Here is a 24,031-nt window from a genome sequence, read left to right on the forward strand (position 1 = left end):
TGTGGGGGATGCTGCTCGATTCCTGCACTTCCTTTTATGGCCAGACTGGTGTGCATCATCCATGTGAGACAGGATGCAGTCTCAGAATTGTGATGTCATCACTTATTATTTAAAGGGCCTCTGTTCAGTATGCTTTGCCTGTGCGTTGTCTCAGACCTGTTTGTGAGTTCCTGTGTATTACTTGGCTGCCTGACGTCCTTCCTGGTTCCTGATCCCTGGCTTGTTCCTGACTCTGCTGTTTTCCTTGTTCCTGATTCTGGCTCGTCTGACTATTCGCTTTGGCTCCTGACTCGGCTCGTCTGACTACCAGCTCTGGTTTTGATTCCTGGCTTGTTATTTGACTTGTGGACTTTTTATAATTTTTTGCTATTAATAAAGGTGTGATTATTTTTGCACTTCTCGTCTGTCTGATTCCTGGCACCCTGACACCAGCGAACCGTTAGTAGATATGGATAGGTTAAAGGGGACTTGCTCCAATGGGAAATCCATCAACTTAATTTCCAGCGCCTTCTCTATCGATTCTAAGACTCCAATTTTGTGCCTGTATACCCTCGACAGAATATAAGGGCAGTATACTCACTGAATCAGAAATCCAGTGCCAGCGATGCCACAATATGACAAAGGAAACCTTCTTGTTTTCATAAAAACATATATTTATTATGCTCTACACGTTTCAACGAACCAATCTTTTTCAAGAGCAAATTAATAAGGCTGAACAAACTAAGCTACTTTGTGGCAAGTGCTGGCGGTTTAAATACACTGTATACAATATCCAGCTTCCGGTCTGCCGGAAGGTGGATTTTCATAAGTCATATTCACAATTTATTCTTATTTCCAGCCGAAAGATAGTCAAAGTCAAATACCTTGTCTAAAAAAATTCAATAGAAAAAAAAGATTCAATAGATAAAAAGGTTCACAATCATCTCATAAAAGGTTATAATTACTCGTTCATTTCGGGTGGAAATAAAGCTAGCCAATATAATAATATAAGTTCCCTTTCGAGTAGGTACAAGTATGCTAATAAGTTTGATCATATTCAGATGGTCACATGATGTTAGAGGGCCAATATGGGTGACATTCATTTACATATTTAAGTTCAGTTTAAGTTCCCAAATAAGTCCAGAGTGTTCGTGATAGATTGCATGTTCGGTTCGGCCAGTCATTTATTATTGATTATACATTCCAGATAGGGAAATCATGTGATTGTGAACATCCAATAGCCGAATCCCAAAAAGTGTTAAAACCTTTTCACCTATAACCATAATGAACAGTGAAGCAAACTATGATATAATCTTATAACAAAGAAAGACATAATTAGTCATCAAATATTATAGATGTCTAAATCATACCATCACAAGAATATATCGGGAGAGGCCGAAGATATATAAACATGTCTCTCAAGGTGCTGAAAAGATATGCAACCATGATATAACATATTTGGTTATGTATATACAGGGATCAATCTCTGATGGGGCTAAAAAATATATAACTCTTTAATAGAACATGTGGCATATACAAATATATACATATAGTATTCAATGTTCATTTTTTAAATAAAAGCTGCAACCCTAATTTCTCCAACATAGGTGTGTCCGGTCCACGGCGTCATCCTTACTTGTGGGATATTCTCTTCCCCAACAGGAAATGGCAAAGAGCCCAGCAAAGCTGGTCACATGATCCCTCCTAGGCTCCGCCTACCCCAGTCATTCTCTTTGCCGTTGCACAGGCAACATCTCCACGGAGATGGCTAAGAGTTTTTTGGTGTTTAAATGTAGTTTTATTCTTCAATCAAGAGTTTATTTTAAAATAGTGCTGGTATGTACTATTTACTCTAAAACAGAAAAGAGATGAAGATTTCTGTTTGTAAGAGGAAAATGATTTTAGCAACCGTTACTAAAATCGATGGCTGTTTCCACACAGGACTGTTGAGATGAATTAACTTCAGTTGGGGGAAACAGTGGGCAGACTTTTGCTGCTTGAGGTATGACACATTTCTAACAAGACTTGGTAATGCTGGAAGCTGTCATTTTCCCTATGGGAACCGGTAAGCCATTTTCTTAGTTTAGTATAAGAATAAAGGGCTTCACAAGGGCTTTAAAGACTGGTAGACATTTTTCTGGGCTAAAACGATTACTTTATAAGTATATTTAATGGATGTTAACTATAAATAGTTCTTTTAATCTTGGGGATGTATTAAAAAAACGGCAGGCACTGTATTGGACACCTTTTTCACTGGGGGCCTTTTCTAGTCATAGGCAGAGCCTCATTTTCGCGCCACTAATGCGCAGTTGTTTTTGGAAAGCAAGGCATGCAGATGCATGTGTGAGGAGCTAAGAACCACTGAAAAAGCTTATTGAAGGCGTCATTTGGTATCGTATTCCCCTCTGGGCTTGGTTGGGTCTCAGCAAAGCAGATACCAGGGACTGTATAGGGGTTAAATGTAAAAACGGCTCCGGTTCCGTTATTTTAAGAGTTAAAGCTTTCAAATTTGGTGTGCAATACTTTTAAGGCTTTAAGACACTGTGGTGAAATTTTGGTGAATTTTGAACAATTCCTTCATACTTTTTCACATTTTCAGTAATAAAGTGTGTTCAGTTTAAAATTTAAAGTGACAGTAACGGTTTTATTTTAAAACGTTTTTTGTGCTTTGTTATCAAGTTTATGCCTGTTAACATGTCTGAACCATCAGATAGACAATGTTCTGTATGTTTGGAAGCCAAGGTTCCTCCCCATTTAAATATATGTGATGAATGTGACATAGTGTCCAGACAAAGTAGGGACAATGATGCCACTGATAATGATGTTGCCCAAAATGATTCCTCAAGCGAGGGGAGTAAGCATGGTACTGCATCATCCCCTTCTGTGTCTACACCAGTCTTGCCCACACAAGAGGCCCCTAGTACATCTAGTGCGCCAATCCTTCTTACTATGCAACAATTAACGGCTGTAATGGATAATTCTATTAAAAACATTTTGTCCAAAATGCCTACATATCAGAGAAAGCGCGATTGCTCTGTTTTAGATACTGAAGAGCATGAGGACGCTGATGATAATGGTTCTGACATACCCTCACACCAATCTGAAGGGGCCAGGAGGGAGGTTTTGTCTGAGGGAGAAATTTCAGATTCAGGAAAAATTTCTCAACAAGCTGAACCTGATGTTATTATTTTTAAATTTAAATTGGAACATCTCCGCGCTCTGCTTAAGGAGGTGTTATCTACTCTGGATGATTGTGACAATTTGGTCATTCCAGAGAAATTATGTAAGATGGACAAGTTCCTAGAGGTCCCGGTGCCCCCCGATGTTTTTTCCTATACCCAAGCGGGTGGCGGACATTGTAAATAAGGAATGGGAAAGGCCCGGCATACCTTTTGTTCCTCCCCCTATATTTAAAAAATTATTTCCTATGGTCGACCCCAGAAAGGACTTATGGCAGACAGTCCCCAAGGTCGAGGGGGCGGTTTCTACTCTAAACAAACGCACTACTATCCCTATAGAAGATAGTTGTGCTTTCAAAGATCCTATGGATAAAAAATTAGAGGGTTTGCTTAAAAAGATGTTTGTTCAGCAAGGTTACCTTCTACAACCAATTTCATGCATTGTTCCTGTCACTACAGCAGCGTGTTTCTGGTTCGAAGAACTAGAAAAGTCGCTCAATAAAGACTCTTCGTATGAGGAGGTTATGGACAGAGTTCAAGCACTTAAATTGGCTAACTCTTTTATCTTAGACGCCACTTTGCAATTAGCTAGATTAGCGGCGAAAAATTCAGGTTTTGCTATTGTGGCGCGCAGAGCGCTTTGGCTAAAGTCTTGGTCAGCGGATGTGTCCTCCAAGAACAAATTGCTTAACATCCCTTTCAAAGGTAAAACGCTGTTTGGCCCTGACTTGAAAGAGATTATTTCAGACATCACTGGGGGAAAGGGCCACGCCCTTCCTCAGGATAGGTCTTTTAAGGCTAAAAATAAGCCAAATTTTCGTCCCTTTCGCAGAAACGGACCAGCCTCAAATTCTACACCCTCTAAGGAAGAGGGTAATAGTTCTCAAACCAAACCAGCCTGGAGACCGATGCAAGGCTGGAACAAGGGTAAGCAGGCCAAGAAACCTGCCACTGCTACTAAAACAGCATGAAGTGTTGGCCCCCGATCCGGGACCGGATCTGGTGGGGGGCAGACTCTCTCTCTTTGCTCAGGCTTGGGCAAGAGATGTTCAGGATCCTTGGGCGCTAGAAATAGTTTCTCAAGGTTATCTCCTGGAATTCAAGGAACTACCCCCAAGGGGGAGGTTCCACAGGTCTCAATTGTCTTCAAACCAAATAAAAAGACAGGCATTCTTACATTGTGTAGAAGACCTGTTAAGAATGGGAGTGATTCATCCTGTTCCATTAGGAGAACAAGGGATGGGGTTTTACTCCAATCTGTTCATAGTTCCCAAAAAAGAAGGAACATTCAGACCAATTTTAGATCTCAAGATTCTAAACAAATTTCTCAGGGTTCCATCGTTCAAGATGGAAACCATTCGAACAATTCTTCCTACCATCCAGGAAGGTCAATTCATGACCACGGTGGATTTAAAGGATGCGTATCTACATATTCCTATCCACAAGGAACATCATCGGTTCCTAAGGTTCGCCTTTCTGGACAAGCATTACCAGTTTGTGGCACTTCCATTCGGATTAGCCACTGCTCCAAGGATTTTCACAAAGGTACTAGGGTCCCTTCTAGCGGTGCTAAGACCAAGGGGCATTGCAGTAGTACCTTACTTGGACGACATACTGATTCAAGCGTCGTCTCTGTCAAAAGCAAAGGCTCATACGGACATTGTCCTAGCCTTTCTCAGATCTTACGGGTGGAAAGTGAACATAGAAAAAAGTTCTCTGTCCCCGTCAACAAGTGTTCCCTTCTTGGGAACAATAATAGACTCCTTAGAAATGAAGATTTTTCTGACAGAGGCCAGAAAATCAAAACTTCTAAGCTCTTGTCAAGTACTTCATTCTGTTCTTCTTCCTTCAATAGCGCAGTGCATGGAAGTAATAGGTTTGATGGTTGCGGCAATGGACATAGTTCCTTTTGCACGAATTCATCTAAGACCATTACAACTGTGCATGCTCAGACACTGGAATGGGGATTATACAGACTTGTCTCCGACGATCCAAGTAGATCAAAGAACCAGAGATTCACTCCGTTGGTGGCTGAACCTGGACAACCTGTCACAGGGAATGAGCTTCCGCAGACCAGAGTGGGTCATTGTCACGACCGACGCCAGTCTGGTGGGCTGGGGCGCGGTCTGGGAACCCCTGAAAGCTCAGGGGCTATGGTCCCGGGAAGAATCTCTTCTCCCGATAAACATTCTGGAACTGCGAGCGATATTCAATGCTCTCAAAGCTTGGCCTCAACTAGCAAAGGCCAAATTCATAAGGTTTCAATCAGACAACATGACGACTGTTGCATATATCAACCATCAGGGGGGAACAAGGAGTTCCCTGGCGATGGAGGAAGTGACCAAAATAATTCAATGGGCGGAGAATCACTCCTGCCACTTGTCTGCAATCCACATCCCAGGAGTGGAAAATTGGGAAGCGGATTTTCTGAGTCGTCAGACTTTCCATCCGGGGGAGTGGGAACTCCATCCGGAAATCTTTGCCCAAATAACTCAATTATGGGGTATTCCAGACATGGACCTGATGGCGTCTCGTCAGAACTTCAAGGTTCCTTGCTACGGGTCCAGATCCAGGGATCCCAGGGCGACTCTAGTAGATGCACTGATAGCGCCTTGGACCTTCAACCTAGCTTATGTATTCCCACCGTTCCCTCTCATTCCCAGGCTGGTAGCCAGGATCAATCAGGAGAGGGCTTCGGTGAACTTGATAGCTCCTGCGTGGCCACGCAGAACTTGGTATGCAGACCTGGTGAATATGTCATCGGCTCCACCATGGAAGCTACCTTTGAGACAGGACCTTCTTGTTCAAGGTCCATTTGAACATCCGAATCTGGCTTCACTCCAACTGACTGCTTGGAGATTGAACGCTTGATTTTATCAAAGCGTGGGTTTTCAGATTCTGTCATTGATACTCTTGTTCAGGCTAGAAAGCCTGTAACTAGGAAAATTTACCATAAAATATGGAAAAAGTATATTTGTTGGTGTGAATCTAAAGGATTCCCATGGAACAAGATAAAAATTCCGAAGATTCTATCCTTTCTACAGGAGGGTTTTGGAGAAAGGATTATCTGCAAGTTCTTTGAAGGGACAGATTTCTGCTTTATCTGTTTTACTTCACAAAAAACTGGCAGCTGTGCCAGATGTTCAAGCTTTTGTTCAGGCTCTGGTTAGAATCAAGCCTGTTTACAAACCTTTGACTCCTCCTTGGAGTCTCAATTGTTTTTGGTTGCAATTTCTTCTGCTAGAAGAGTTTCAGAGTTATCTGCTCTGCAGTGTTCTCCTCCTTATCTGGTGTTCCATGCAGATAAGGTGGTTTAGCGTATTAATCCTGGTTTTCTTCCGAAAGTTGTTTCTAACAAAAACATTAACCAGGAGATAGTTGTGCCTTCTTTGTGTCCGAGTCCATTTTCAAAGAAGGAACGTTTGTTACACAATTTGGATGTAGTTCGTGCTCTAAAATTCTATTTAGAGGCTACAAAGGATTTCAGACAAACATCTTCTTTGTTTGTTGTTTATTCTGGTAAAAGGAGAGGTCAAAAAGCAACTTCTACCTCTCTCTCTTTTTGGCTTAAAAGCATCATCTGATTGGCTTATGAGACTGCCGGACGGCAGCCTCCTGAAAGAATCACAGCTCACTCCACTAGGGCTGTGGCTTCCACATGGGCCTTCAAGAACGAGGCTTCTGTTGATCAGATATGTAAGGCAGCGACTTGGTCTTCACTGCACACTTTTACCAAATTTTACAAATTTGATACTTTTGCTTCTTCTGAGGCTATTTTTGGGAGAAAGGTTTTGCAAGCCGTGGTGCCTTCCATCTAGGTGACCTGATTTGCTCCCTCCCATCATCCGTGTCCTAAAGCTTTGGTATTGGTTCCCACAAGTAAGGATGACGCCGTGGACCGGACACACCTATGTTGGAGAAAACAGAATTTATGCTTACCTGATAAATTACTTTCTCCAACGGTGTGTCCGGTCCACGGCCCGCCCTGGTTTTTTTAATCAGGTCTGATGAATTATTTTCTCTAACTACAGTCACCACGGTATCATATGATTTCTCCTATGCATATTCCTCCTTTACGTCGGTCGAATGACTGGGGTAGGCGGAGCCTAGGAGGGATCATGTGACCAGCTTTGCTGGGCTCTTTGCCATTTCCTGTTGGGGAAGAGAATATCCCACAAGTAAGGATGACGCCGTGGACCGGACACACCGTTGGAGAAAGTAATTTATCAGGTAAGCATAAATTCTGTTATCCTTATTAAGACCGCGTTGACTGTATGTTCCGAGGCTATGTATCCACCATAGTTCTCTTTTTATGAACAAGTCAAAGCAGGCTAAGAAATCTACCAAGACTGCATGAAGGTGTGGCCCCCGATCCAGAGGTTCTGGTTGGGGGCCGGTTATGCCTTTTTCAGGAAGCTTGGTTTCAGTCTGTTCCAGAGCCCTGGCTTCTGGATATCGTTTCCAAGGGTTATCGGATAGGTTTTACTAACCAGTCCTCCCAAAGGAAGTTTATTTCTGTCCAATGTTACAAGGAATCCCTTAATGGCTCAAGCTTTTTTTCCAGACCGTTTCAGATCTGGAAACTATGGCAGTGATTGTACTAGTTTATTTGAGGAAACCGTGGATAGGATTTTATGCAAAACTCTTCATTATTCCAAAAGAGGGTAGGTTCTTTCAGACCAGTCCTGGATTTAAAAGCTCTGAACAAGTTTGTTTGAATTCCTTCTTTTAGAATAGTACTATTTGGACTATTCTGCCTTTTGTTCAGCAAAGTGAGTTTATGTCCACAATAGATTTAAAGGATGCTTGTCTTCACCAGTGTCTGGTTTGCCTTTCTAGAAAAGCATATTCAGTTTTTTTGCTGTACCATTTTGTCTGGCTGCAGCTCCAAGAATATTCACAAAGATTTTGGGTGCCCTCTTGTCTGTGATCAGAAATCAGGGTATTGAAGTGTTTCCATACCTTGATGACATCTTGGTTCAAGCTCCATCTTTTCTTTCAGCAGAATCTCATACCAACAGCCTCTTGTTTCTTTCCCCGACAACATCGTTGGAGGATTTATTTTCCAAAAATAATGTTGTTAACTCAAACAAAGGTAACTTTCCTTCTAAAGTCCACAAAAACCTTAATAACCTATGGGATATACTTCACCTTGCCACAAGGAGGCAGACAACCAAAACAGAACATCAACGTATCCCTCCCACTTCCCCTACGCTCTCAGTAGATAACTTTTTTGGGGGGGTTTCATCAACTCCATGAGTTTTCTCTAACAGAGCTGAGAAAGTTAAGATTTGTGTCAGCTTGTCTGACCCTTCAGTCTTTCTCTCTTCCATCTGTTGCTCTTTGTATGGAAGTTCTAGGTCTTATGATTGCTGCTTCAGATGCAATTGTTTGCTCGTTTTCCCGAGACCTCTTCAGCTTTGTATGTTTCATCAATGGTGCAGAGATTAAACTTAACTGTCTCAAAAGATAATTTTGGATCCCAGTACACGTCAGTCTCTAGCTTGGTGGCTTGATCATCAGTTAATTATTGAGAGGGCCTCTTTTGCTCATCCTACCTGGACTGTGATCACTACAGACACACGTCTCTCAGGTTGGGGAGCTTTTTGGGGGTCAGGAGAGCACAGGGAGTTTGGAATCTGCAGGAGGAGAGGTTATTAATTAATGTTCTAGAACTCCATGCCATTTTCAGGGTTCAACAATGTTTCTCCAGTAGCTTATGTCAACCATCAGGGGGGGGGGGGGGGGCTCACAGTTCCCTAGCCAAAAGGCATTCTTTTATGTGCAGAAACCAATTCCTGTAAAGTCTCTGTAATTCATATTCCAGGGGTGAACAACTGGGAACCAGTCAATGTCTACATCCAGCGGAGTGGTCTCTTCACTAGGATGTGTTCAAGCAGATTGTGGAGCTTTGGGGTCTCCCAGACATAGATCTGGTGGCTTCTCGTTTTGAACAGCAACCTTAAAATCAGAGTTAGTGATCTGGGAAGAAACATCTAAATTGATTAGTACCATACTTGTAAAAGAAGTCACTATAAATCCCGCACACACCCTTTTACACCTCCCAGGACCAAGGGACTTCCCTCTCAACAAAACAAACTAGTAGCTTTAATATACACGGCAACTAGAATTTGCATCGCTAGATTCTGGAAAACAGAGCCCCCTAGCTTTAAAATCATAGAACAAAAGAGAGACTGCATATATCAAATGAGCAGTTCTGCAGCTGATCTATTATCCACTAAAGACCACTTTCCCAATATATGGGAAACATGGATCATGTTCACCAAAGCCAGATAGAGGAAAATCTCTCTAACACTAATGTCCTAGCGAGGAATGTTTGGGAAATTAGAATAGGCCATATATTAGAGATATACATTTCCAATGTACCTTATGCATAATATTTTTATTGCTGACATATATAGATATAGATATAGATATCTTATATACTGTGTGTGTGTATATATATATATATATATATATATCTGAATGTTTCAGTACTGTAACTTGTTAACCCTCCTGATGTACAGTTTTCTTTCCTTGTATTTTTTTTTTTTTTTTTAAATATTACAACGTTACAAAACTCAATAAAATATCATATTAAAAAATCAGTTTGTGGATGCTCTAGTATCTTTTTGGTCATTCCAGCTTGCTTATCTGTTTCCTCCTCTGGTTCTTCTACCCAGAGTGATCTCCAAGATAAGCCCAAAGAAATCGGTAATCCTGATTGCACCAGCTTGGCCTTACAGGATTTGGTATGTAGATCTGGTTCAGATGTCCAGCTGCCCTCCTTGGCCTCTTCCTCTGCGGTCAGACCTTCTGTCTCACGGTCTGTTTTCCAACCAGATCTCAAGTCTCTAACACTTGATGGCATGGAAATTGAACAGTTAATCCTTAGACATAGAGGTTTCTCTGATTTAGTTATTGAAACCTTTATTAGGTCTAGAAGGTCTTTATTTTTTGCTACTGTTTTTTCCTGGCATTCTTTCAGAATTCCTTGGATTCTGCAGTTCCTACGTGATGATGAAGGGGCAGTTTTCTTCTCTTTTGCTGATCTTCCTGACATTTATGGTTTTGTTCAGGCTGATTTCTCCTCCAGGTAATCTTAACTTAGTGTTAATTGCAGTCTCCTTCTTTTGAACCTGTACGTAAGGTGGATATTAAGCTGCATAATCTGGATGATGTTAGGGCATAAAAATATTACATTGATGTTCTAAGAACTTTAGACAAACTCCTAGTTTGTTCATTCCCTTTTCTGGATCTGGAATAGGACAGAAGGTTTCCGCAGTTTCTTTGGCTTCCTGGCTGAAACTTGATTCACAGGGCTTACTTGGAGGCAGGTAAGCCTCCACTGCAACTGATAACTGCTCATTCTACTAGGTCAGTTGCCACTTTTGAGCCCTCAACGAGGCTTCAGTTGATCAGATTCGCAAGACAGTTACTTGGTGGTCTTTGCATTCTTTTACAAAATTCTTCCATTTTGATGTTTTTCCTCTGAGACAGCCTTTGGTAGGAAGGTCCTTCAGGCAGTTTTCTCAGCTTGATTTTTTTTTTATTCACTTAAATAAATAAACCAGTTTTTTATTGGGGTTGTGAATTTAATTTCTCACTATGCTTGACTATTCGTTAGACAGGTATGTGGGGAGTTTTTTTTTTTTTTTTCATTTTAAAATATTGTAGGTAAACATTACAAGAATAACAAGGTAAACATTCTTGTGCAGACATCGTACAGGGATAAAGCAGTACATTTTGCATGAAAATAATATTGCATACCTGGCATTCCAGATTTCAATGCATACAAGTCATGTTATCATTTTACTTTCTGCTCAATATCTCTTGAAATAGATATATTGTAACATACCTATATAGTAATGAAAATATTTTTAGGGTTAGGTATGTGGCAGATGTCGCCATACCTAGATACACTAACATCTCAAAGTGGCTCGGATACATTAGCAAACAACTCAGTAAAGACCTATTCGTTCACATATCCTGCTAGTTTCTAGTCTCATCGGTAGAAGTGGGGAGAGATGACTTAGGGAGAAAAGAAAAGATGGGGAGGGGGGAATATGGAAGAGAAGGAGATATCTAGTCCCAGAAATGAGGGGCACCTCTTTTTACTCACACTAAGGTGCTCTTTCTAGTATTATTCTGTACTCCCTGAGTACACATCATTAGGCTATAATTACGGGCAACGCCCGAAACGAGTAAGCCAGTGTGCCACGTTAACTAGCAATCTGAATTTGACCGCTGTACATACTATTTTTAACGATGGAAAATAAATGCTATGTTTTATTCTAATACAAGGAGCGTGTTACCTTTTTTTCTGATCTCTTGGCTCCCTGAGGAAGAGCCTCGAATCAGTCACTCGATTCCTAACTCAGCTCACTACCTTCAAAGTGATAAATATGTCTCCCATATATGGCCAAATTCTGCTGACTGTTTTCTAACTCTGAAGACATAGTTTTCCATGGATTTCACATAGTGCACATACTCAACTACACCCTGCCATCTAGGGGGATTTCATTTCTTCTAATTCCTAGCTATCAGCATTTTTATCGAAGTTAGTATGTAGAGGAGAAGAGATTGTTTATGGTTAGGGAGTTTTTTAATCCCCAGATGCATGAGGGCCAGACTCTGGTGAGCAACCTGTGGTAACCCTAGTGCAGTAAACACACTACGGAGCTTGGTCCAAAGGGGCATAAGTATAGAGCACGACCACCATATGTGAAGCGGGGTACCCACCTCCCCACAGTCGTGGGGAGGGGTTTTATATTTGTCTTGGGGTTTGGGATTCTTTGCCTCCTCCTTGTAATAGAGTAATTCCCAGGAATAATGTATACTAGACTATCACCACTATGAAAAAAATAATTATCAAGTAAGCATAAATTATTTTTGTGGGGTTGTGGATATATTTTCTTAGTGTAAAGATGTTTTTTTAAATTCCTCCCCTTGTTATTACTTCTGGATTCCATAGCTTTGGTATTAGTTCCCAGAAGTAATGGATCGTGGACTGATAACATAATTTATGCTTACCGGATAAATTCATTTCTTCCATGGTGGTGAGAGTCCACGAGACTACACCCTTTGTTTTTGGATTTAGTATTTTCTTTAGCACGTATACCCCCCCCTACACACACACACACACACACACACACACTCCTTTTATGGCTCTTATTCCTTTATCTTACCACATTTTTCTTGGCTATAAGTTAGCCTGAGGTACACTTGAGGTGGTTGGGGTTTTATAGAGCGCTTGTGGTTTGGGAATCTTTGCCACCTCCTAGTGGTAAGTAAGAGTAATTCCCAGCAGTAATGGATCGTGGACTCTATTCACCATGAAATAAATTAATTTATCAGGTAAGCATAAATAGTTTTTTTCAATGATGTAACGTTTCCACCTCTTAACCAATAGCCATGCTAGCCGTAGCCACTTAGGTTAGCAGTGAAACTGCGGCAAAAAAAGGTACCTTCTACAGTTTTTTTTGTTTGTTTTTTTGGACCTGTGCATGAAGATTCCTTTTATTCTTAGTGCTGACAAATCATAGTATTTCTCTTGTTAAGTGTATTCAGTCCACGGATCATCCATTACTTATGGGATATATTCCCTTCCCAACAGGAAGTTGCAAGAGGATCACCCAAAGCAGAGCTGCTATATAGCTCCTCCCCTCACATGTCATACCCAGTCATTCTCTTGAAACTCTCAACATAGTAGGAAGGTGTGAGAGGAGTGTGGAGTTTTTTATACTTAATTATTTCTTCAATCAAAAGTTTGTTATTTTAAATGGCACCGGAGTGTGCTGTTTTTCTCTCAGGCAGTATTTAGAAGAAGAATCTGCCTGCGTTTTCTATGATCTTAGCAGAAGTAACTAAGATCCACTGGCTGTTTTCGCACATTCTGAGGAGTGGGGTAACTTCAGAAAGGGAATAGCATGCGGGGTTCCCTGCAGATGAGGTATGTGCAGTAAAAAATTTTTTCTAAGGAATGGAATTGACTAAGAAAATACTGCTGATACCGATGTAATGTAAGTACAGCCTTAAATGCAGTAGTAGTGACTGGTATCAGGCTGATGAATGTATGTGCAGTAAAGTAATTTTCTAAGGAATGGAATTTGACTAAGAAAATACTGTTAATACTGAAGTAATGTATGAGCCTTAACTGCAGTAGAAGCGACTGGTAGCATGCTTATTGATAACACTACATAACTTTTAAAATATATGTTTAAAACGTTTACTGGCATGTTATTCGTTTTTGTGAGGTACTTTGGTGATAAATCTTTTGGGGCATGATTTTTTTCCACATGGCTGACGTATATTTCTGCATAGAAACGGTTAACTGAGGTTTCCCACTGTTGTAATATGAGTGGGAGGGGCCTATTTTAGCGCTTTTTTGCGCAGTAAAAATTCAGTCAGTCTTCCTGCTTCTTCCTCCTTGATCCAGGACGTCTCTAGAGAGCTCAGGGGTCTTCAAAATTCATTTTGAGGGAGGTAATCAGTCACAGCAGACCTGTGACAGTGTGTTTGACTGTGATAAAAGCGTTAATTGTTAAATTGATTATCCGTTTTGGGTATTAAGGGGTTAATCATCCATTTGCTAGTGGGTGCAATACTTTGCTAACTTAATACATTTACTGTGAAAATTTGGTTGCTATAACTGATTTGGTTCATTGTTATTTCAACTGTGACAGTTTTTTTTTGTGCTTCTTAAAGGCGCAGTAGCGTCTTTTATATTGCTTGTAAACTTATTTGAAAGGATTTTCCAAGCTTGCTAGTCTCATTGCTAGTCTGTTTAAACATGTCTGACACAGATGAATCTGTTTGTTCACTATGTTTGAAGGCCAATGTGGAGCCCCATAGAAATATGTGTACTAAATGTATTGATGTCACTTTAAATAAAAGTCAGTCTTTATCTGTAAAGAAATTATCACCAGACAACGAGGGGGAAGTTATGCCGACTAACTCTCCTCACGTGTCAGTACCTTCGCCTCCCGCTCAGGAGGCGCATGATATTGTGGCGCCAAGTACATCAGAGAGGCCCATACAAATCACTTTGCAAGACATGGCTACTGTTATGACAGAGGTATTATCTAAATTGCCAGAATTAAGAGGCAAGCGCGATAGCTCTGGGTTAAGGACAGAGCGCGCTGATGATGTGAGAGCCATGTCCGATACTGCGTCACAATTTGCAGAACATGAGGACGGAGAGCTTCATTCTGTGGGTGACGGATCTGATCCAGGGAGACCGGATTCAGAGATTTCTAATTTTAAATTTAAGCTTGAGAACCTCCGTGTATTGCCCAAGTTTTCAAATTGCCAAGATCAAACAGGAGAGAGCATCAGTGATTCTGATGGCGCCTGCGTGGCCACACAGGACCTGGTATGCAGACCTAGTGTGGCCACACAGGACCTGGTATGCAGACCTAGTGGACATGTCGTCCTGTCCACCATGGTCTCTGCCTCTGAGGCAGGACCTTCTAATACAAGGTCCTTTCAACCATCCAAATCTAGTTTCTCTGAGGCTGACTGCATGGAGATTGAATGCTTGATCCTATCAAAGCGTGGCTTCTCGGAGTCAGTTATTGATACCTTAATATAGGCACGGAAGCCTGTTACCAGAAAAATTTACCATAAGATATGGCGTAAATATTTATATTGGTGCGAATCCAAGAGTTACTCATGGAGTAAGGTTAGGATTCCTAGGATATTGTCCTTTCTACAAGAGGGTTTAGAAAAGGGCTTATCTGCTAGTTCGTTAAAGGGACAGATTTCTGCTCTGCCTATTCTCTTACACAAACGTCTGGCAGAAGTTCCAGACGTCCAGGCTTTTTTTCAGGCTTTGGCTAGGATTAAGCCTGCGTTTAAGACTGTTGCTCCTCCGTGGAGCTTAAACTTGGTTCTTAAAGTTCTTCAAGGGGTTCAGTTTGAACCCCTTCATTCCATTGATATTAAGCTTTTATCTTGGAAAGTTCTGTTTTTGATGGCTATTTCCTCGGCTCGAAGAGTCTCTGAGTTATCTGCCTTACATTGTGATTCTCCTTATCTGATTTTCCATTCAGACAAGGTAGTTCTGCGTACTAAACCTGGGTTTTTACCTAAGGTAGTTTCTAACAGGAATATCAATCAGGAGATTGTTGTTCCATCATTATGTCCTAATCCTTCTTCAAAGAAGGAACGACTTTTGCATAATCTGGACGTAGTCCGTGCCCTGAAGTTCTATTTACAGGCAACTAAAGATTTTCGTCAAACTTCTTCCCTGTTTGTCGTGTACTCTGGACAGAGGAGAGGTCAAAAAGCTTCGGCAACCTCTCTCTCCTTTTGGCTTCGTAGCATAATACGTTTAGCCTATGAGACTGCTGGACAGCAGCCCCCTGAAAGAATTACAGCTCATTCCACTAGAGCTGTGGCTTCCACCTGGGCCTTTAAGAATGAGGCCTCTGTTGAACAGATTTGCAAGGCTGCAACTTGGTCTTCGCTTCACACTTTTTCAAAATTTTACAAATTTGACACTTTTGCTTCTTCGGAGGCTGTTTTTGGGAGAAAGGTTCTACAGGCAGTGGTTCCTTCTGTATAAAGAGCCTGCCTATCCCTCCCGTCATCCGTGTACTTTTGCTTTGGTATTGGTATCCCATAAGTAATGGATGATCCGTGGACTGAATACACTTAACAAGAGAAAGCATAATTTATGCTTGCCTGATAAATGTATTTCTCTTGTAGTGTATTCAGTCCACGGCCCGCCCTGTCTTTTTTAAGGCAGATCTAAATTTTAATTAAAACTCCAGTCACCACTGCTCCCTATGGTTTCTCCTTTCTTGTCTTGTTTCGGTCGAATGACTGGATATGACATGTGAGGGGAGGAGCTATATAGCAGCTCTGCTTTGGGTGATCCTCTTGCAACTTCCTGTTGGGAAGGGAATATATCCCATAAGTAATGGATGATCCGTGGACTGAATACACTACAAGAGAAATAAATTTATCAGGTAAGCATAAATTATGTTTTTTGGAATGCTAAGATTTACCATCACATCTGTTTTAACCTTTGGTGACATTTACAATATCCTCTCTGAATTATTTTTCTCTTTTTTTTTTTCTCCTCTTCCCTCTCTTTTTACAGAGTACAGTCTATATAGTAGTCATAGCAGCTTGGGGTCTTCCCCATACCCATCCCATCAAAGCCTTCCTTCTCAGGGACATTTAAATGAGAGGTAAGCACTACCTTATCTGTACATAATTTAACATTTTTATGATGCTTTCAGCCACAAAATTGGATTGTTTGTTAAAAGCATCTGCTGGGTAATAAAGGAGATGAAATTAGTAAATTACTATAGAGAGAAGGTGAGCGATAGGAGGTCTGAAGTACTAGTTTACAGAATAGTAGATAACAGTATTAACCCCTTCACCCAATCAGACGTGTATATATACGTTGTGCGGTACTTTGGCTATCGTTCCACACCACGTATATATGTCGTCTCTTCAGGATGCTCCAGCACTCTCGGCTCTTTGGTTACAGCCAGATCTGGAGCTCCTCAAGCTTCAGGCATTTGCTGCATATGGAGCCAGAGCACGATCGGTGCTCCGCCTCCATATGAGGGCAGATGCCTGATCGTTAGACGGTGACACACTGTGTGTCACTGTCTGTAACAATCTTCTGCCGGAGCCGGCGGGAAGTGTGTGCGGGATGAAGTGGGAGGGGCCCTACGTTACAGAAAAAATTGAATAAAGGGACAGGGAGGGATGGGGCAGCCACACTACTGAATATGGAATCTGGGGTTGTGGGGGCCCCTAACTAAAGATCACGGGTGGGGGTTACACTACACTACAGTAATAAGATTTTAAAAATATATATATATATATATATATATATATATATATATATATATATATATATAAAATTTATTTTTTTTAAACGGTTTTATAGGTACTGGCAGAGAGCTGACAGTACCTAAGATGGCACCTAATAGAGGGGGGGAGGTTTAGAGAGCTGTTTGGGGGGGGATCAGGGAAGTTGGGGGGGGTAAGGGGGATCCTACACTGGAGAAATAAAAAAAAAAATATATATATATATATATATATATATATATAAAAGCCTTATTTCTTTCTTAAGATAAGGAGAGTCCACAATGTCATTCCAATTACTAGTGGGAATATCACTCCTGGCCAGCAGGAGGAGGCAAAGAGCACCACAGCAAAGCTTTTAAGTATCACTCCCCTACCCATAATCCCCAGTCATTCTCTTTGCCTCTGTCAATGGAGGAGGTGAAGTTTTGGTATCTGAAGAAATTAATTCCTTTTTGGGTAATTTTCCCTGCAAGCAAGGATTTGGGTTTAGCTGAGTCCACGTCAATCTCTTCAGTAGAGTAGTGGTGACTTTTAAGCAGTTAGGAAGTTGTGAGGCAGTCCTTACTTTGTTTCCTAACATATTGCTGCCCTAGTCATAAAAAAACAGTTGGTTACTCTGTGCTTTCTTTTTTTCTACAGGTCTCTGTAAGGAGTATGTGTCCTTTCACGCCTTGTGAGCTGTCTTCCTGCCGGACAGCTAGAAGTGCCTTTTTGTCTTCTAGTTACTGGAGACTCACTCTTTAAAAAGATCATTTATCTCTGTAGTAAAAATAATTGGGACATAATAATCCTTAAAGCAGGATTTATATAGGCAGGGTTGCAGGCACAGTGTATGTGACTAGGGGTTAATCCCTTATCTGGGGACTGTTCCTCTGCGGCTCTTGCTTTATTAACGTTTTGTATGAGTCAAAAGGTTTTTTAATGAGGCTTTGTTTATGGATGGTGTTTATGTGACGTTTTGTTTGACTGGGAGCTGCTTACAGCTTTATCAGTGGTGTTTAACGTTATAACCAGGCTGTATTCAAGCAAGTCTCTGCACTGTTTGCGATTCTCTAGAATTGCGGTAGGGCACCTCAGCATTGCTAAGGTGTGGAGGTCCTAAGTTTTAGTTTCTTTCACTTTGGGTGTTAAACGTTATAATGCTTTGGAGAAAAAGATAATTTAAAGTGACAGTAGTCTTTTCTTAAGAGTTTATTTACTCTCTTTTTTTGGGATTAAAATATTTTTGATAAATGTTTGTCTAGAGGGCCCAAATTGTTTCACCTATGCAGTTTTGCTCTTCGTGTTTAACTAGAACTAGTGTAAAGAAAAATTATTGCCCTATGAGCCCAATTTCTCTCAGGATAATGCTGTTCAGGCAATGCCACAACTTTCTCCTCATACGTCCCAATCCTCATACAGTGCCCTGCAGTTCCTCTCAGCCTCCTGGAGTTTTCATTTGCCTGCAGATTTTGCTGCAGAGGTATCTTCTGCGGTTTCTGCAGCATTATCTGCTTTTCCTATGCTGGAAAAAGGAAGAGGAAAATTAGGCATTCAGATAGTAAGGTTTCTGTTCTACCTATTGCTACGCAGATTGCCCTCCCTCATAAGTCTGATGAGGAGGATACGTCGGTAGCCTCTGAGGGTGAAATCTCAGATTCGGACAGTATAATTCCTTTATCTGATACTGAAGAATTAAACTTCAGATTTATGCTTGAACACCTTTGTGTACTGTTAAAGGAGGGATTGGCTACTTTGGATGAATGATACTTCTGTTGTTGTCATCAGCCCTAAGAAGTCCATTAAACTTAATAAATACTATGATGTTCCTTCCTCTGTGAATGTGTTTCCTGTTCCATATTGTGTGACAGAGATTATTTCACAGTAATGGGAGAAGCCAGGGATTCCTTTCTTCCTGTCTTTAAAAAGATATTTCCTGTTGCTGACTTCATTAAGGATTCATGGCACACGTTGCCTGAAGTAGAAGGGGCTATTTCTACTCTGGCTAAGAGAACTACGATCCCTATAGAGGATATCTGCTCCTTTATAGATCCCATTGACAAAAAACTGGAGGCTTATTTGAAGAAGATGAATGTTCATCAAGGTCTTCAATGGCAACCTGCAGTTTGTATTGCCACAGTAGCAAGTGCGGAATCTTATTGGTGCCACGCCTTGTCTGAATCAATTTTGGTAGAGTCTCCGTGGAGGAGATCGAAGACGGGATTAAGGCACTCTTAACTAGCCAATTCCTTTATTTCTGATGCGAACATGCAATTTATTAGAGTGGGAGCCAAGATGTCTGGCTTCATTGTCCTTGCCTGCAGGGCGTTGTGGCTAAAATCTTGGTCAGCTGATGTTACTTCCAAGTCCAAGCTTCTGGCGCTTCCTTACAAGGGTAAAACCTTGTTTGGACCTGGTTTGGCAGAAATAATTTCTGATATTACGAGTGGAAAAGGGTCTTTTCTTCCACAAGACAAGAAGAACAGACCTAAAGGACGTCAAAGTAATTTTCGTTCCTTTCGTAACTTCAAGGGTCAAAAGTCTAACTCTCCCTCTTCCAAGCAGGAGCAGTCAAAGTCTTCTTGGAAGCCCAATCATTCTTGGAACAAGGGGAAGCAACCAAATAAACCCTCAGCTGAGTGTAAGTCCGCATGAAGGGTTGGCCCCCACTCCGGGATCGGATCAAGTGGGAGGGGGCAGACTTTCCCTGTTTTGTCAAGCGTGGATACGAGGTATCCCAGATCCTTGGGCTGTGGACATAGTATTTTAGGGTTACAAAATAGAATTCAAAACTTTCCCTCCCAGGGGCAGATTTCTCCTCTCAAGATTATCTGCAGACCAGGTAAGAAGAGCGGCGTTCTTGAACTGCGTTTAAGACCTTTCCTCCCTGGAAATGATTGTTCCAGTAAGGGAACAAGGTCTAGAATTCTATTCAAATTTGTTTGTGGTTCCCAAAAAAGAGGGACACTTTTCGACCCATTTTAGACCTTAAGTGCTTCAACAAGTTTCTCAGGGTACCGTCCTTAAAAATTGGAAACCTTTCGTTCCATTCTTGCTTTGGTCCAAGAGGGTCAGTTCATGACGACCATAGACCTAAAGGACGGGTATCTTCCTGTTCCCATCCACAGGGATCATCACAAATTCCCGAGATTCGCTTTTCTAGACGAGCACTTTCAATTTGTGGCTCTTCCGTTTGGCCTTGCCACAGCTCCCAGAATTTTCTCAAAGGTTCTGGGGGCTCTCTTGGCATTGGGGAATTGCAGTGGTGCCCTACCTGGGCGATATATTGGTTCAGGATCCATCTTTTCAACAAGCAAACTCTCATACAGAGATCTTGTTGTCTTTTCTACGTTCCCATGACTGGAAAGTGAATCTTAAGAAGAGTTCCCTTGTTCCAGCTACAAGTGTGGGGGTTTTTTTAGGGACCATCATAGATTCCCTATCTATGAAATTTTCTGACAGAGGTCAGAAAATCCAAAATTCTCTCCTTGTCTCTCTACAGTCTAATGTTCGGCCATCAGTGGCTCAATGTATGGAGGTAATTAGTCTGATGGTCGCTTCAATGGACATCATTCCCTTTGCTTGATTCCATTTGAGAGCCCTGCAATTATGCATGCTCAGACAATGGAATGGAGACCATTAGGATCTGTTTCAGAAGATAGATCTAGGCCAGTCGATAAGGGATTCTTCCGTGGTGGCTTTCTCAGGAGCATCTGTCTCAGGGCACTGCTTCCGGCGACCTTCCTGGGTGATCGTGACCACGGACGCCAGCCTGCTAGGCTGGAACTCATTAAAAGAACAGGGACTATAGACTCTGGAGGAGTCTGCTCTCCCCATAAACATCTTGTAGTTGAGAGCGATTCACAATGCTCTGATGGCTTGGCCTCAATTATCTCGGCAGAACGCCAAACTTCCAAGTTACAGTTCAAGATCAAGACATCCGCAGGCCACTCTGATAGACGCTCTAGCGGTTCCTTGGGTTTTCGGTCTAGCATATCCGTTTCCTCAGTTGGCGCTCCTTCCACAAGTCATTGCTCGTATCAAACAGGAGAGAGCGTCTGTAATTCTAATAGCTCCTTCATGGCCTTGCAGGATCTGGTATGCAGATCTAGTGAAGATGTCATCTCTAACACCTTGGAGGTTGCCTCTTAGAAAGGACCTTCTAACTCAGGGTCCATTCCTCTATCCAAATCTCATTTCTCTGAAGCTGACTGCTTGAAGATTGAACGCTTAGTTCTGGCTAAGCGTGGGTTTTCTAAATCTGTCATTGAGACCATGCTGCAGGCTCGCAAGCCTGTTACTCCTAAAATTTACCATAATGTATGGCATAAATACCTTTTATTGGTGTGAATCGAAGGGCTACTCTTGGAGTAGGTTCAGGATTCCTAGAATTTTGTCCTTTCTCCAGGAAGGTCTGGTAAAAGGGATGTCAGTCAGATTTCTGCATTATCTATTCTTTTACATAAGCGGATGTGCCAGATGTTCAATCTTTTTGTCAGGCCCTGGTCAGAATCAGGCCTGTGTTTAAATCTGTTGCTCCACCTTGGAGCCTTAACCTTGTTCTTAAAGTTCTGCAGCAGGCTCCGTTTGAGCCAATGCATTCCATAGATATTAAGTTGTTATCTTAGACGGTTTTGTTTCTTATTGCTATTTCTTCTGCTCGGAGAGTTTCAGAACTCTCTGCTTTGCAGTGTGATTCGCCTTATCTTATATTTCATGCGGATAAGTGGTTCTTCATACTAAATTGGGGTTTCTCCCTAAATTGGTTTCGGATTGAAATATTAATCAGGAAATAGTTGTTCCTTCTCTCTGTCCCAATCCTCCTCCTCACAAGGAACGTCTGTTGCACAACTTGGATGTTGTGCATGCTCTAAAATTCTATCTTCAGGCTACTAAAGATTTTCACCTGTCTTCTGTCCTGTTTTTGTTGCAAGGGTCAGAAGGCTACAGCTACTTCTCTTTCCATCTGGTTGAGAAGTATTATTTGTTTTGCTTATGAGACAGCTCATTCCACTAGGGCCGTCTCCTACTCTTGGGCCTTCAAAAATGAAGCTTCTGTGGAACAGATTTGCAAGGATGCAACTTGATCCTCTCTGCATACTTTTTCCAAATTTTTTAAATTTGATACTTTTGCCTTGGCTAAAGCTTCTTTTGGGAGAAAGGTTCTTCAAACGGTGGTGCCTTCTGTTTAGGTCCACCTGTCTTGTTCTCCCTCCCTATTCATTCTGTGTCCTCTAGCTTGGGTATTCGTTCCCACTAGTCATTGGAATGACGTTGTGGACTTTCCATATCTTGGGAAGGAAAACAAAATGTATGCTTACCTGATAAATGTCTTTCTTTCTGGATATGGAGAGTCCACGACCCCACCCTTAATTTAGACAGTTTTTTTTTTTTTTTACTAAACCTCAGGCACCTCTACACCTTTGTGTTATTCCTTTTTCCATTTCCCTAGATCAATACATTGGGTTTGATAGGAAAATAAAAAAATGCTCTGGTATTTTGGGCAAGTTTTTGTCTGGAAGTCCCAGTAGTGAAAAGGGTTAAAGAGATATTATACCCCCATAAAAAATATTGGCTATTTAAATAAAGCTTTCAGTGTAGATAAAGTTTTCCATATACATGCATTAGTTATTTTTCTGCTAATGCTGCTAAAAATGACAGAAACTTGCAGTGCTTTCACTGCATATGAATTGGATGTTGTACACTTTAGTTAGAGAGCAAGGGTTTTCTCCTCACTCCCTACCTAGCGTATCCGACAACCTGGCTTTCTCATGTTCTCTGTTTAATGGAGCTGTGAGTTTTTGGGCAACAATTTGAGAAGCTGCAAACATCCACAAAGAAGCCTAAACTTACTCTTCTGTTTTCCCTTCTGTGTTTGGTAAATCTGTGCTGCAATCTCCCCGCCCCTCTTTACTGTTACCCGGCATTTTACTTGGCTTCTGCACACACCATGCGTAAATCTTTTGCACACAGCTCTGTGAAACAAAAGTCCTCTGCAGTTTTCTCTTGTGTTCAGTAAATCTGTTCTGCAATTTCACTCACTGCCCCTCCTCACTGTTACATGGCATTTACTTAGCATCTGCAAGCCCCTGGCATGAATATATCTGCACTGCTCTGTGAAACATGATCCTGGGACCGTTTTACAGATCTGTGTGTGAGAAATTAATCTCCAGTGTGTGCAAAGGCCAAGTAAATAGCAGAGTAACGGTGAAGAGGTTCGTGGAGTGAGATCGCAGCACAGAAGGGAAAAGGCAGACTACGTTTTAGGCTGCTTTGTGGATGTGTGCAGCTCTTCATATTTGAAGGGATACTAAACCCAATGTTTTTCTTTAATGATTCTGATAATAGTGCATGTAATTTTATGCAACTTTCTAATTTAGTCCTATCAATTTTTCTTCGTTCTCTTGCTACCTTTTATTTAAAAAGTAGGAATGTATATCTTAGGAGCCAGCCCATTTTAGTTTCAGCACCCTGGATAGCGCTTCCTTATTGGTGGCTACATTTAGCCACCAATTATCAAGCGCAACCCAGGTGCTGAACCAAAAATGGTCTGGCTCCTAAGGTTTACATTCCTGCTTTTCAAATAAAGATAGAAGAATTGATAATAGGAGTAAATTAGAAGGTTGATTAAAATTGCATGCTCTACCTGATTCATTAAAGGGCAAGTCAACCCAAAATGGATAAGAACTTATTTTGATTTTGTTATAATTGCATATTAAGTTAAACTGTAGCCCATTTTTCAGTACATGACTGAAAAAGAATGTACATATATAGCACTCAACAGCCTGTATTTCAATACAGGCTGTTGAGTGCTATATATGTACATTCTTTTTCAGTCATGTACTGAATTTTTTGTATACACTTCCCTTGCTTTATGTACAACACCCGCCCAATAGCCTTTGAATACTCAGCCCTATAAGTGGGGCCCATTATATTGAAACTATTAAGGGCAACAACCTTTGTAGTGCCATCGTTACCATCCTTTTGCTTTTTGCAGCCCATTTTTGTTGCAAATACAGTTTTCTTGTAAAAAGACTTACTTGTTCTCCTCCGGCACTTTT

At 41.3% G+C, this 24,031-nt stretch overlaps 1 protein-coding gene across 12 annotated transcripts in view; it reads left to right on the plus strand.

Annotated features, from left to right (window-relative positions):
• Positions 1–24,031, plus strand: part of RC3H1 (ring finger and CCCH-type domains 1) — a 473,299-nt gene that overhangs the window by 410,647 nt on the left and 38,621 nt on the right. For all 12 annotated transcript variants that reach the window (XM_053693264.1, XM_053693271.1, XM_053693272.1 and 9 more), the window contains one exon: positions 16,267–16,357. In XM_053693264.1, coding sequence (XP_053549239.1) covers positions 16,267–16,357 — 91 coding nt within the window. The remainder of the gene's footprint in view (positions 1–16,266; positions 16,358–24,031) is intronic.

Source organism: Bombina bombina, chromosome 10 (assembly GCF_027579735.1).
Source record: "Bombina bombina isolate aBomBom1 chromosome 10, aBomBom1.pri, whole genome shotgun sequence".
Taxonomy (NCBI): domain Eukaryota; kingdom Metazoa; phylum Chordata; class Amphibia; order Anura; family Bombinatoridae; genus Bombina; species Bombina bombina.